Genomic DNA, 13,167 nt, shown 5'->3' on the forward strand with positions numbered 1-13,167 from the left:
TACGCAGTTACCAGAACAGTCTTTTTCCTGCTCCTGGTCTCTGTCACATGATGCCTCCCAGGCCCTGTCCTCAGTAACAGTTGAACTGTTCCTCCACAGGGGCCTGGCCCTGAGTGGGCCTTCCTAGGGCCAGCCGGTAGCGTGTGGGTTCTTGACTTCATGTAGGAAAGATTTCACAACACGAGTCCAGATGACTACAAAGTTATGTTCATTAAAGCTGGGGACAGTGAAACAGGGAAGGGCTCAGCATGGAAGAAGCAACAGGAGAGCCTGGGCTGGGCTGCCTTAGATGTCCAGGAAGTCAGAGAACAGGGGCCCCGGAGATGGGTTCAGAGGACTAGCCTGGGATGAGTTGCCACTGCCCATTGCTTCCCAATTGCAAGTCTTGTGGGGTCTTGGAGGGTTTTGGAGATGCAAGCCTGGGGGAGAAGAAGTGAGGGAAGACGAGGGGGAAGCTTAAGCGAGTCCTTTCTCTTGAGGCTTTTATCTCTCTCTTGAAGGTGGGAACTTAGGGGAGGTCTCAGGGGAGGCTTTTAACAGAATACTCCTCAGCTTTTCCAGGTGTGCCTTTTCCAGGGTCTGGTCTCTGCTGATGGTCAGCGCCAGGGGGTCATTCGTCACTGCAACTGGTCCTGACTTAGCACTCCTGGTTTTGCTGGTTTTCTGGGCCTGGAGCTGAAATACAGCTGAGGCCTAGATGTTATCTTCAGGCAGGCGACCTTCTGTATCTGGCTGTAAAATGCTCGGCCGTTGTGTTCAGATGTCTGTTTCCCTATTCAACTTGCCATGGGATTCTCCTAGCTTCTCACTATGCTGCCTCATAATCAGCATGCGTGTTCTCCTATTAGTGCCATAAAGGGCCATTCTCCTCCAGAGGATGAATGTGGGTCTAAGCTTCTTGTTTTTTTACTAGATTGTAAGCTCCCCTGTCTTCTGGATCTTAGTGCCGCTCCACCCTTGCCCTTCGGCCCCTCCCTCCCTGGCCACATTCAATAAATATTGATGGTGTCAGATCCATGAATTTAAGCAAATTAAACATTTAATTCAATGTTTAAATTAAACATGCTTTTGAAAACAAACTTTTCTTTAAGTAGTGTTTCTATAAAAGAAGATAAATGTTTGCCAAAAGTAATAAATGTCTTTAGATAGCTATTAACCTAAACACTTAAGAAATCTTTTTTGTACTTAAAATTGAAGCCTACATTTAGTTTCCAGTCCAATGAGATAATCTGTCACAGCTTTTTAAAAAGGCATCTAATTTTCCAAGCTTTTTAGTTTTTCCTTTTCTCATTGAAAATGATAAGAAAAAAATGTACAACTTAATGAATATATAATTATCTCTAAATTATAATGTGATTTACTTTCTGTGGTTTGAAGCATTTGCTTCTCTTTGGTTTCCGTCTCTTCCTGTGTGAACAACCAGACGCATTGTGCCAGATTTGTCTCAAAGCACAGAGACTATCAGGGGTCATTTTAAAGCGTCTTTCCTTCCCACAGGCCTTTTCAGAGAGGACCTCTTTACCACTTCCTTCTTTCCAAAGTTTTAAGAGAGCACAAGTCTAAAAAAAAAAAGAAAGAAAGAAAGAAAGACAGAAATACCCAGTATAGCTTTCTGTCTGAGATTTAGAGAAGACGGGCAAAAGTTAACAAAAATAGAAAGAAATTTAACTCATTGCACTTGATGGAAAGCAATTTTCAAGTAGCGTGCTGTTACAAAGATAACTTTATCCAAGCATTTATTTAATAGTTAATTAGCAGCATCTCTTAAAAGATTTCCGCAGTGTAGAAAACACCAGACCATAATCCTAGCTGATAATATCAAACTGATGAGCAAAGACACAGCACCTACATTTTCAGCTGATAATGTGGCAAAGATCATGAAATTCTGCAAAACTCAATCTAAAGTGAGTGATAAATCGCACAAATACCAGCTAACAGATAATGAGATCCCATCCTAATGTTGATAATGTGCAGTGTAAGTGTTTCCTGTTTTTTAAATAGGATATCTTTGACCATTTAAACAAGTCTTTAGCACCAAGCATCCACAGGCATGAGTATATTAAAAAAGCCATTTCGTGTATGCTGCTTGGAGGTAATGAGAAAGTGCTTCTCGATGGGACACGCATAAGAGGAGACATCAATGTCTTATTAATAGGTAAGAGCACGCTGAGTTAATAGTGCGTTGATAACTTATTTTTATTCTCCCCTCCTCACCACGCTTGTATGACTCAGTGATGTAATATTAGCAAGAAAACAAAAAGCCAAACTAGCACAATTACTGTGTCATCATTTTCTTGTATTAAAATGTGTTTGCCTTTTATTAGAAACATTTTTTATCCTTGGAAACATCATTTGACCTTTTCACAAATATTCTGTATCCGATACATCAACCCCCAACCCCAAACTCCTCACTCATCTCCTTACTCTCCCTCTTTTACCTAGCCCTAAGTTCCAACTTAGACCTACTCAAAAACTCAATAAACACTACAAAAAATCTGACTATTGTCTAAATCTCCTTTTAGGATAAGCTATGCCTGTCTCTTCATTTTACCCCTGGAACAAAGGCTCAGAGGCCAAGTGGAGTTTGAGCAAAGCTTCCATCTGTCCAAGAACTTGCAATTGGCAGTCTTTACCCACCACTTCCTCCAACCCTCTTAATGCTGGGCACTCGGGGAGATTAGAAATTACATGAGACATGATGCTGATGCTGCCCTTCTGTCTAACTGTGGAGATGAAACAAATATATTTGTTGAACTTGCATTTATTAAATACTTCCCCCATGCCAGGGATTGCCAGCCACAGACAAAACCAAAAAAATGGAAGACACGAAGTGTTGATAGGGGACTCGAGAGTTGGAAAATTTTAGTGTAAATAGTAGCTAATCAGCATAGTAATCAATGCGTGTAAAAGCTACTATTCCAGGAACTGAAGGGATGACCCACCCTGACTCCAAGAGACCATAAGCAGTTCTACCTTTGTGCCTCTGACAGCAAGCAATTCAAAATGGGTGTGAGCCGTTGTATTCCCGGGTGAGATGACCACCGCCCAGGACACAGCTAACAACCACCATCCAGGGAGAGAAAACTGAAGTTTTCTTAATCCAATTAACCTTTCCCTGAATTCCAAACCCCTTACCTACACTTTGTTTTCCTTATACAAGGACCATTTTAAAATGGGATTTAAGATGGTCTGTTAGGGTACGAACCCACCATATTCTCAGATCGCCGGCTATCTGAATAAAGCGTCCATAAAGATTCGCTCCCTGTCTCTGCTTATTGTGCTGGGTGTGAGACAGGCAGCACCAATGCAGTTTTTCTGGTTTCAGTTTGTCCTCGGGAACTGACAGAAAAGAACAAGAGATAGGTGTGTAAAGAAATCAATGCATCCGATGCTCTAGGCTCTGTGACACAGCATACACATCCAATATATATCAGATGCTGAGAGCACGCCCACAGAAAGTACCAGAAGGAGTTTCAGAGAAGGAGGATAGCAAACAGGTGGGAACGGTGCAGAAGTTCCCAAGACTAGGACTTTAGGCTTTAGCACTTCCTCTGAACGCTCATCTCAAGAACGCACTCAGAAATATTCCAAAAGAATACCTGCTTCCAAGGTGTTTCTCAGTATCTTCCGTGTTCAGTGCTGTAACTTGTTCACGTTTCCACTGAATTGTCACCTTCAAGACATTGAAGCCCGACTTCCCAAAACAGAGTAGCCGCCCAGTCATTCTCTTTTATATAAACTTTGCCTAACATTTGTCAAACTTTACCATTTTCTTAATGGTTTTGCATATTGCCTGTAAGCTCAAGGAAAGCCAGAACCTTGTTCTGTTCCCTGCTGTATCCCCAAGCCCAGAACAGTGCTTGGGACATAGAAGGTGCTCAATGATAGTTTGAATGGACAGATGATAAATTCAGAGGGTATTCTCAAATAAGCCTGTGGCCAGACCACTTTCCCCTTCTCGAATCTTCACATTCCACCCACTTTCCCCCCCACCCATATTAGTCCTGAATCAATATCTAGTAACACTCCCGGGGGAAGGAGTGTTACAGGATGCTCATCGCACTCTCATATACGCGCCCCGATACACCCTGGTGCCTTCGACAAGAGTCAGGGCAGAACCAGGCCTATGGCAACTCTGAAACTTGAGCTAAGTCTACACAAATATCAACTTATAATAATAAAAATCTTAAACAGTAAATAATATAAACTATGTGAGAAAATAAATTCTGGATTATCAAAAAGTGTCCTTTGTTACTGGTTATTTGGCTCAAATTTCACGAAGACGTAAAACTTTGGGTGATGTGTTTTGCCCATTTTCTAATGCTGTATGTCAAACAGAAGGACTGCCATTCCAAGAAAAGGGAAAATGGCACAATTATATTTGACAGACAAGTGAAAAATGTACCCTGAATATTATTTACGTCTTACTGCTAATAATAATGATCCAAATCTGATATTGTCTCTATCTACTTTAAAGCTTCTCTATAAAAAAAATAATTCTTTGAAAGGCACTGTTATCTTTTCCCATGCCTTGAATTGTGCTAATCTATTCCACTCCGTTCCAGAAATACTTACTGAGTGCTTCCAAGCATTTGGGTGAGAGGGGTGGTTAGGAATGTTGTAAAGATGAACAGGAACCTCAGCATGCTAAAACCCAGTGTCTTGCCATGTGTTCTTGAACATTTTAATTCAACGCCCCATATTTCAAAAGAGCATGCCTCTCTCCATTTTGTGTTTTTGGTATTCTGACTAGGGATGAGGTCGGAGAAAGCTGCGCTGCTGTCACAGAAGCACTCGACCCGTGCGGGCTCCCCCACCCCCCCAAGCCACCCCGTTCCAGTGCTCCTGGTTGCCTCCTCTACAGGAAAATCAGCAGAGCATCTGCTGCACTGAGCTCAAACACAAAAACGTCCTCTGCTGCGGTAGGAGATAACATCCACAGAAGGCTGAAAATTCAAATAAAAGAGACAGAGGACTGCAGATTGTTCAAATTAGCCACATTAAAGCCAGAGGAACAGCCAGTCATTTAGCTGTTAAATTAGACTCCGGCTGCTGCTGATTTGAGAGGACAGATGACTGAATGACAAGTGTTAATAAACCCGGGAAAAGGTACAAAGTGAGCCACGGGGAAGCAAAAAATGCAGAGCAGATGGACAATTGGATTTGAACAGAAGGGGAAAAATGGAATTTTTAGGCTGTGTTTTTTAAAAAGATAGCAATTACCCATGTTTCTACAGATGTACTCCTTTTGTTTCTGAAGGATTTCTAAGTGCTTCTGCTTCAGTTTGCTGTCAGAAAAGAAGGGGTGGGGGATGCTGTTAAATGATACTGTTCAATGATGCTGTTAAAAGAATCCCATGGAAAAGAACATTGGACGTTTTCCATAGACCTCAGAAAGTATTGTCTCCTCACATGTTGAGTTACATCCATTGGCATTTTATAAGACTCCAAACCTACATACAGGCCGATGAAATTAGTCAGTCATTTCACATAGCCTATTTCTAGCATGCTGAGCTACAAAAGAACTATTCATTCACTACCACGTGGAAATGAATTATCTAGGTGATGAACCTAATCATCTTAAGAACCAAAACTTTTTCATCTGAAACTATTTGTTGAATGAATGTATGAATGAATGAATGAATGAATGAGTGAATGGGAAGATGAAATGGGTTGTGTAATTGCATTTAGTAGTAGACATTGAAAATAATTTTTGGCAAACTATTAAATATAAGTTATACTGCAGTGCCATTATACAAGTCACCCTGGGGAGCTGAAATGTGAGCTGGGACTGAAGCTTCACTGAAGCAGTCCCCACCTGTGGAATCAGACATAATGGAACAAGTATAGCTGGCCAGTGGGATGGGTCAACCAAGAGACTGTCATTGATGCCACTGAGGCACCTGCTGAGGAAGCACCCTACAGAAGCCTAGGAGTGGTTAAAAAAAAAACAAAACAGTACCAGGTTTCTGGGAGGCAAGGTAGAATTTTGAGATCTGCACACCATGAGTGAGTCTGGTACTTTTCCTCTAGGCAGCTGTCAGGGACTCATACCAAAGTCCTAGGGACACAGTGAAATGCACAGGGGAAAAAAACGCAAAGAATTATCCTTCTCTAACATCCCTATGAAACTGTGGTCACCCTGCCACACAGTCCAGCTTGCTCTCAGGGAACGCAGGACAGCTCTAGCATTGTGGGCAACATGGAGCTGGTAAGTGTGAGAGGAAGCAGACCTTCGCCTTGAGCGCAGCTGCGGCAGCATAGCAACCAACCCTCTGTTAAAGGACATCCTTGTGACAGCCATCCGACTTGGCATGGCATCACAGCTTAGCCACCATGCCCCAGCTGCACCACAACCTACAGGCACTGATAACAGCACGAAGAGGGATCCAGGCAATCACTCAGTAGAGGCTGGCTGAGCACAGTGTGTTCCACCCTGGGGTAGGCCCCAGTGTCACAATGACAAACAAGACACACACAGTCTCTGCCTTCATGGCACTTACATTCCAGAAGAGACCTGGCAGGTTTAGAAGTTTCCTAGGGCTGCCATAATAAAGAACTTCAAAGTGAGTAACTTAAACAACAGAATACATTGGCTCACAGTTTTGGAGGCTGGAAGTCCAAGGTCAAGGTGCCAGCAGGGTTGCTTCCTCCTGAGAACCATGAGAAGGAATCTGTTTCCCTCGTGCAAGTGGTTTGCTGCAATATTTGGAATATTTGCAATATTCTTCGTATGTAGAAGCATCACCCTGATCTCCACCTTCATCTTCACAAGACATTTTCCCTGTGTGTGTATCTGCGTTCAATTTTCCCTTTTTATAAAGAGATCAGTCATATTGAATTAAGATTTCATCCTATTCCAGTGAGGCCTCATTTTAATGAATTTCTACAAGGACCCTATTTCCAAATTAAGGCTCATGCTGAGGTACTGGGGTTAGGATTTCAACATACGAATTTGGAAGACACAGCCCAGCCTGTAACAGTAGGAGAGACTCTAGGGAGCTGAACTGGAAAGGGGCTGAGGGGGGCGAGGGGGTGAAGCCACACGCAGCTGAGCTCATACAAGAAAACCCCTGGAGACATGCAGAATCTACTGTGCCGGCCTTCTAGAGTGGTGGGAGTTTCTACAGACACAGTGGAGGAAAAAGACAGAAAAATACTATTTATTACTTTAAGTTTTTCTTTTCCAGTTTTACTGAAACATAACTGACATGTCACATTGCATAAATTAAGATATACAACACAATGGTTTGATACACGCTTATTTTGGGAAATGATTACCACAATACAGTTAGTTAGCACCCCCATCACCACCGCCTCACACAATTACCTTTCTGTGTGTGGTGAGAGCATTTAAAATGTACTCTCTTAGCAACTTTCAAGTACATAATAGATTATTATAAACTATAGTATCATGCTGTACATTACATCCCCAGAACTTACTTATCTTATAACTGGAAGTTTGTATTTGTTGACCAAAATCTTCCTGTTTCCCTCACCCCACACCTTTGCCACCACCATTCCACTCTCTGCTAGAATTCCCAAATCCACCTCTGTCAGCCATGTTCGTCTAAGCCTTCCCTTCAACCTTGGGCTCCCAAGGAACTTGCTACAAAAAAATAGCAAATAAGAAAATACCTTTAAAAAAACTTTTTAAATCCTCACCCAAAGATATGTTTATTGATTTAAGAAAGAGAGAGAGGAACATTGACCAGTTGCCTCCCACATGTGCCCTGACTGGGGATCAAACCCACAACCTAGGTATATGCTCTGAGCAAGAATGGAACCCACAACCTTTTGGTGTACGTGACAACACTCCAACCAACTGAGCCATCCGACCAAGATGAAAGTACCATTATGATAGAACTGAGTTAGTGGCAGGTGTCCCAGTATATCCCTGTGATGAATCTGGGCTAGAGCATACAACTTGGGCTTCCCAGCTAAAAGCCTGAACCCAAAACCTGAGACAATACCACACTCTAGCCAGGTGCAAGGTATGGCAATGCAGTGAGCTGCACCTTCATGTGTGTGTGTGTAGAGAAGAGAGACCTAGCAGGCCCTGAGTCCACTTAGCCAAGTGCATAGAAGAAGCTTAGACCTGGAGGCAGGGAGGCAGAGAGGTGAGGCGAGGGCAGAATTACCCCTCAGTGTGTCACATTGCGTCTGTTTTGTCATAGATTGATTCTAGACTATATGAACAATAAAGTAGACTTTCCTGGGCAATTTAGCTTTTTAACCCAGTACTATAATGTTCTGGCTTTCATTACTTTCTAAAATGTTGCAAATATGATAGAACAATGTCATGTAGATGTATACATATTTGTAAATGCATATCGAGTCCTTTAGTCCTCTAGGTAACTATCAAATTGTCGAGTTCTATTTTCTATTTTGTTACAACTTACATTGATAGTGCATCAATGATGCATAAATGTATGTATTATATTTAGTTAGGAATTACTATCTTCCTTATATTCTCAACTGTGAATATTACATACCTGTCCACTTATTCTTGTCCTCTTTTATTTTTCATGTGAGGATTTTATGATTTTCTTAATGTCATGTGTCCTGAGTTAATTCTCAGTTATCTGATAGTTGTACAAAAAAGGAACTTTTGTTATCATTGAATATTTTAGCATTATGGCATGCTCATGTAAAATAATAAATGTTACACATTTATTTTACGTATACAATTAGAAGAATTTATATTACCTCTGATAATTTTTGATAGATTCCTTTAAATTTTCCAATGGCAGACTAATAAAACCTACAAAATTCAAATGTTTACTTTTTTAGTTCTTCATAATTATTTTTTCTTCTCAAGTATCATTAAAATTTTTGAATAAGTGAGGCTTTTTTTTTCTGTCTAATAAGGCTATTCCCAATGCTCAATTAAACAATTTTTTCATTTTAACAAATCTTAATATACACCGTTTCTAAGATTAAATGGAAAGAACAACATGTGATCAAGTATAAGAAATTCAAATGCTAAATATTATAGCAGTTTCATGCTTTTTAATGGAGTAGAAAAAAGATCTCTAACGAATAACTGTTTAGGACATACCTGAGAAATCACCAACTTTGGGGGACTATCAACTACTAACTACTTTCTCTTTATCTGAAGTTTTCAAGAATCACGCGGCCTGTGAGTGGGTGGTGGAGCGGAGGGGCTTCTGGGGGTCAGGGCTGCAAGTCTCCGGCAGGAGGAGGGGTGGCAGGAAATTACCCTCCTGACTCTCTCCCCAGTGCCTGTTTTGCTTTGTTGTTGTCCAAATAGAAAAGAGGATAATCAATGAGTCTAGTTCTATGGTCAACTGGTGGAAGAACGGAATCTGGCTTCTAGCATAACTGCTTGAAAAACACAAGCTTATCTTTTCCAGCATCAGTGGGCACATAATACAGTGGGACCCAATTCACGGCGATTTCCCAGCCGCTGTGTTTCCACCCCTTCCTTGGCCACAGGGGTGCGCACTTGAGCCACCCTGGGCCAATCACAACCCCTTCCCCCGGCCACAGGCATTGGCACAGAACCTAAGGTGCTGGCAATCGAACTCCTTCTCCACAATGCTTCCAAATGAAGCCAGAGGCAGAAAGCATCCCGTCCTGTCTGTGGCAGAGCTGCTAGAACCTGAGTCTGAAGCCACCAGCGCCACAGAAGGGAACAAAGCTAACACACAGGCAGAGGTAGAAACGGGAGAAGCGAGGACTAAAGGAAGTCCTGGTGGCTGCGTGTTTCTGATTCCTGTCATTCCTGGGCCCCCTTGATCAGCAAGCAGCCTTCCCAAGGTCCAAATGTCAAGCCAATAAAATCTTCACTTGCTTAGACAAACTTGCTAACTCCTTCACTTACAACCCAAGGAGTCCTAAATGATACAGCCAAAGGTCAAGTTCCCACTCAGCTGTTTCCGGAGTTTATCTTTCTCACTGCTCTGACATTACACTGAGACGCCTATGACTAGCCGGCGGTGATTATGTTATCTTTAGGGACAGCCGTGATTTCTTCCTCATTTCACATAGGCTGTTCCAGGTGGCGGTGGTTAAATGCATGGACTCTTGAGTCAGAAGGTCCTGGTCAAATCTCAGCTTGAGTGTTTACTAGTGGGGAGATAAAAGCACAGTGGTGACAGCTGGAGAAAGTGGTCTGTTTAAATGGGTCCTAGTGAATGGGGAATCCTTTCTGTGGCCTACCTGTAGGCTGTCATTGGTCAGTGGGCAGTCATAGCATGGTCTCCAGAAAACATCCTCATTCTGTCACTCACAGCAATCATTCTTTAGCTTTTCCTTCTTCCCCTGTTCCTTCTTACACTGGCATTATAAATGACCCAAGAAGCTGTTACAGGGTACAGCCAAGAGTGGGGACCCCAAATGGGCATTTGAAATGGGGTCCAGAACTTAAGGTGTCCAGGAGATTTTAAGATGTCTTCACCCCCTTCCCCACAGGTGTGAGTTGGGGGAAGGGGCACACAGAGCAAGAACATGCAAGGCAGCTTTGCAGCTAATCCATGGCATGGTCATTTAGCATACCTATAGCCTTTGGCTGGTCACTTAGATATGCTAAATAGCGATGGCCAGGCTCAAGGCCAGGGGGATGGAAAGGGGCCTCCCCCCCAAAATGTGACTGGGGGGCAGGTCCCCCAAGTTATAGCGCCTGTGTGGGAGCTCGGAGAAGATTGGTTCCATGACATGGGGTCACACCTGCCCAGACCCACGATGGCAACCAGAAAAGCTGGAAAGGACAGCAGAGTTCTGGTATGTGAGGCCCATTGTAGGAGGAGTTAGAAATGGGGCTGCAGAGGAAGATTGGCGCGGGGATTTAAACCCAGACACGGCAGCCATTGAGGAGAGAAGCATGCAGTTTTGGCTGAATGGGTACTCCTGTGGCCCTGGGAGAGAGGGCCATGTGCCTTTGCCAGAGTGGGGACCCCCGCAGCTTTAGAAGGGGGAACCACCACCCGGTTTTAGCAGAGATCCCGGCGACACAGCTGAGGGTGCCAGGAACCCAGGGAGGTCTCCCAGTCAAGACGGAGAACTGACTGGGAATAACCAGAGGACTGCCCGAGCCATGGACTTCTATTTCCTTTCCTGAGATACGGTACTCTGGACTGGGCAAAGGGGGAAGGAAGGACTGTGTCTGTCTGTGGGTGTTTTAAGGGACTTTAGGATTTTTAATAAAGACATTCGGTCACTACTTTAAGTCTGTATAGCATTAAATAAACATTTCCTTTCCTTTTCACAAATCTCTGGCATTAAGAGATGTCTTTCCTATAGGTGGCGGACATAACAGACCTGGGGTTTTCTTTCAGTAATAGTATATTGTCCCAGGCCTCCCCCTGCTTGTTTGTTCTGTAACAAAGCCATTACCAAGAGAAAGCCCAACATACAGGCAGTAGCAGCCAAAAGAAGACAGAACTGGAAGGAAATTAAGAGCAGAAAATAGATAAGTTTCTTGGGATAATTAGAGTTTCCAAGGAGAGACATGTATTCAGATCCTTTGTAATATTAACTACCATCCTCACAGTGGCTTTCAGAAGAGGTTATGAAAATTAATTCGTGAAATGATGTTAAACTGTGGAGGCCAAGAACTCCCGGTGAGTAGGGGGCCTCTATGGCTCAGGCTGACAGATAAGCAGGTGCTTGTTGCACACCGCTGACAGGAAGGCTGCCTTATCAGTTAACACACTATCGTCCTGGCAATTCCATGTGTTCATTACTCATGACAGTATTCCCAGGCACCATCTAAAAGGAGGTGGTTCATAATCCCAGCTCACTTGGAGTTTACCAAATCACTGTCATTAAGGTTTATGATGACTAAGTCATTTCCCAGAAAGGGGACACCTTTGACCTAAAGCTGTCCATACAAAAAAAAAATTAGTCTTCAGAACCTGAGGGTGATTTTTTATTTTGTTATATAATTATCAGAAAATGAGGACAAAAATTAAATGTTTTTATTGTGACTAAGAACACAAGTAAACTCAAAAAGATCACATAATATTTGAGAATATTTAGAAAAGGAAATATTTTTTAAGAAGATAGTTAACAACACATTAGCTAAATGATACACACTTGAGGTAGTCATATGAAAGATGTACAAATGAGAGTCTGCTAAAAAAAAACTTCTCCTCACGGTTTAGATGTGCTAATGCAGCGATTAAACAACATGCTTTTCCTAAGCCTCTGAGAGGTCTGTGTGTGCTGTGTACGTGCACTGTGTACATCCTGTGTGTGGCTGGAAAGGGAGCAGGGAGAGGCTTTCAATACATTGATTTTGGAATTGCAATTGCCGTCAGCTCTAGGACAGAAGGGCTTACTGAATTTCAGAACCTGGAACCCAGTTCTTAAGTCTTAGGGAGGTCAAGAGCAGTTAAAAGCAGAAACAAGTCAATGCCTCAGGTCTGAGGCCAAGTCCTTGGATTGTCGGGGAGAAGGGCTGCATACACACCAACCAATTCTTGCACACTAGCTGGGTGTCCTGCAGTTCAACACAATTCTGGAGAGAGCATCAGATCCCACAGGTTAAGGATTCAGTTCTACACACTGCCCTCTACTTAGACACCAGATGCAAGCCCAGTCTGTCACCTATGTATCTGACCTACAGGCTTTGATCAGAGGTTCCAATGACTGCCCCATCCCCACCCTGGGTTTAATTTGCTAGAGCAACTCATGAAACTCAGAGAAACATTTTACTTACTAGATCACTGGTTTACTATAAAAGGATATAGCTCTGGAACAGCCTGATGAAGAGATGCATAGGGCAGGGAATGGGAAAAGGGTATGGAGCTTCCGTGCTCTCTCCTCACAAGCCACTTCCCCTGAATCTCCACATGTTCACCAACCCAGGTCTCTGTCCTTTTGGGTTTGTACGGCAGCTTCATTTCCCCAGCGTGCTTGATTAATTGTCCACCATTGGTTATTGATTCAACCTGCAGCCCCTCTTTCCCATCCCCAGAAATCAGAGGGTGGGACTAAAAGTTCCAACCCACTAATCTTGGTTGGTTTCCCTGGCAACCAGCCCCCATCCATTGGTGCTTTCCAAAAGTCATCTCATGAGCAAAACACAAGACACCTTTAATGCTCTCACCACTTAGGAAATTCCAAGGGTTTAAGGGCTCTGTGGCAAGAACAGGAAGAACAAATATATATTTCTTATAATAGATCACAACATCACACATG

At 43.0% G+C, this 13,167-nt stretch overlaps 1 protein-coding gene across 1 annotated transcript in view; it reads right to left on the reverse strand.

Annotated features, from left to right (window-relative positions):
• Window positions 1-285: 285 nt before the first annotated feature.
• The window catches only part of MEP1B (meprin A subunit beta), a 53,918-nt gene continuing 41,036 nt past the window's right edge, over window positions 286-13,167 (reverse strand). Inside the window, exons 15-16 of the mRNA XM_028523549.2 lie at window positions 546-675; window positions 286-419 (exon numbers count right to left, since the gene is read on the reverse strand). Coding sequence (XP_028379350.1) covers window positions 286-419; window positions 546-675 — 264 coding nt within the window. The remainder of the gene's footprint in view (window positions 420-545; window positions 676-13,167) is intronic.

This window comes from Phyllostomus discolor, chromosome 9 (genome assembly GCF_004126475.2).
Source record: "Phyllostomus discolor isolate MPI-MPIP mPhyDis1 chromosome 9, mPhyDis1.pri.v3, whole genome shotgun sequence".
Classification (NCBI taxonomy): domain Eukaryota; kingdom Metazoa; phylum Chordata; class Mammalia; order Chiroptera; family Phyllostomidae; genus Phyllostomus; species Phyllostomus discolor.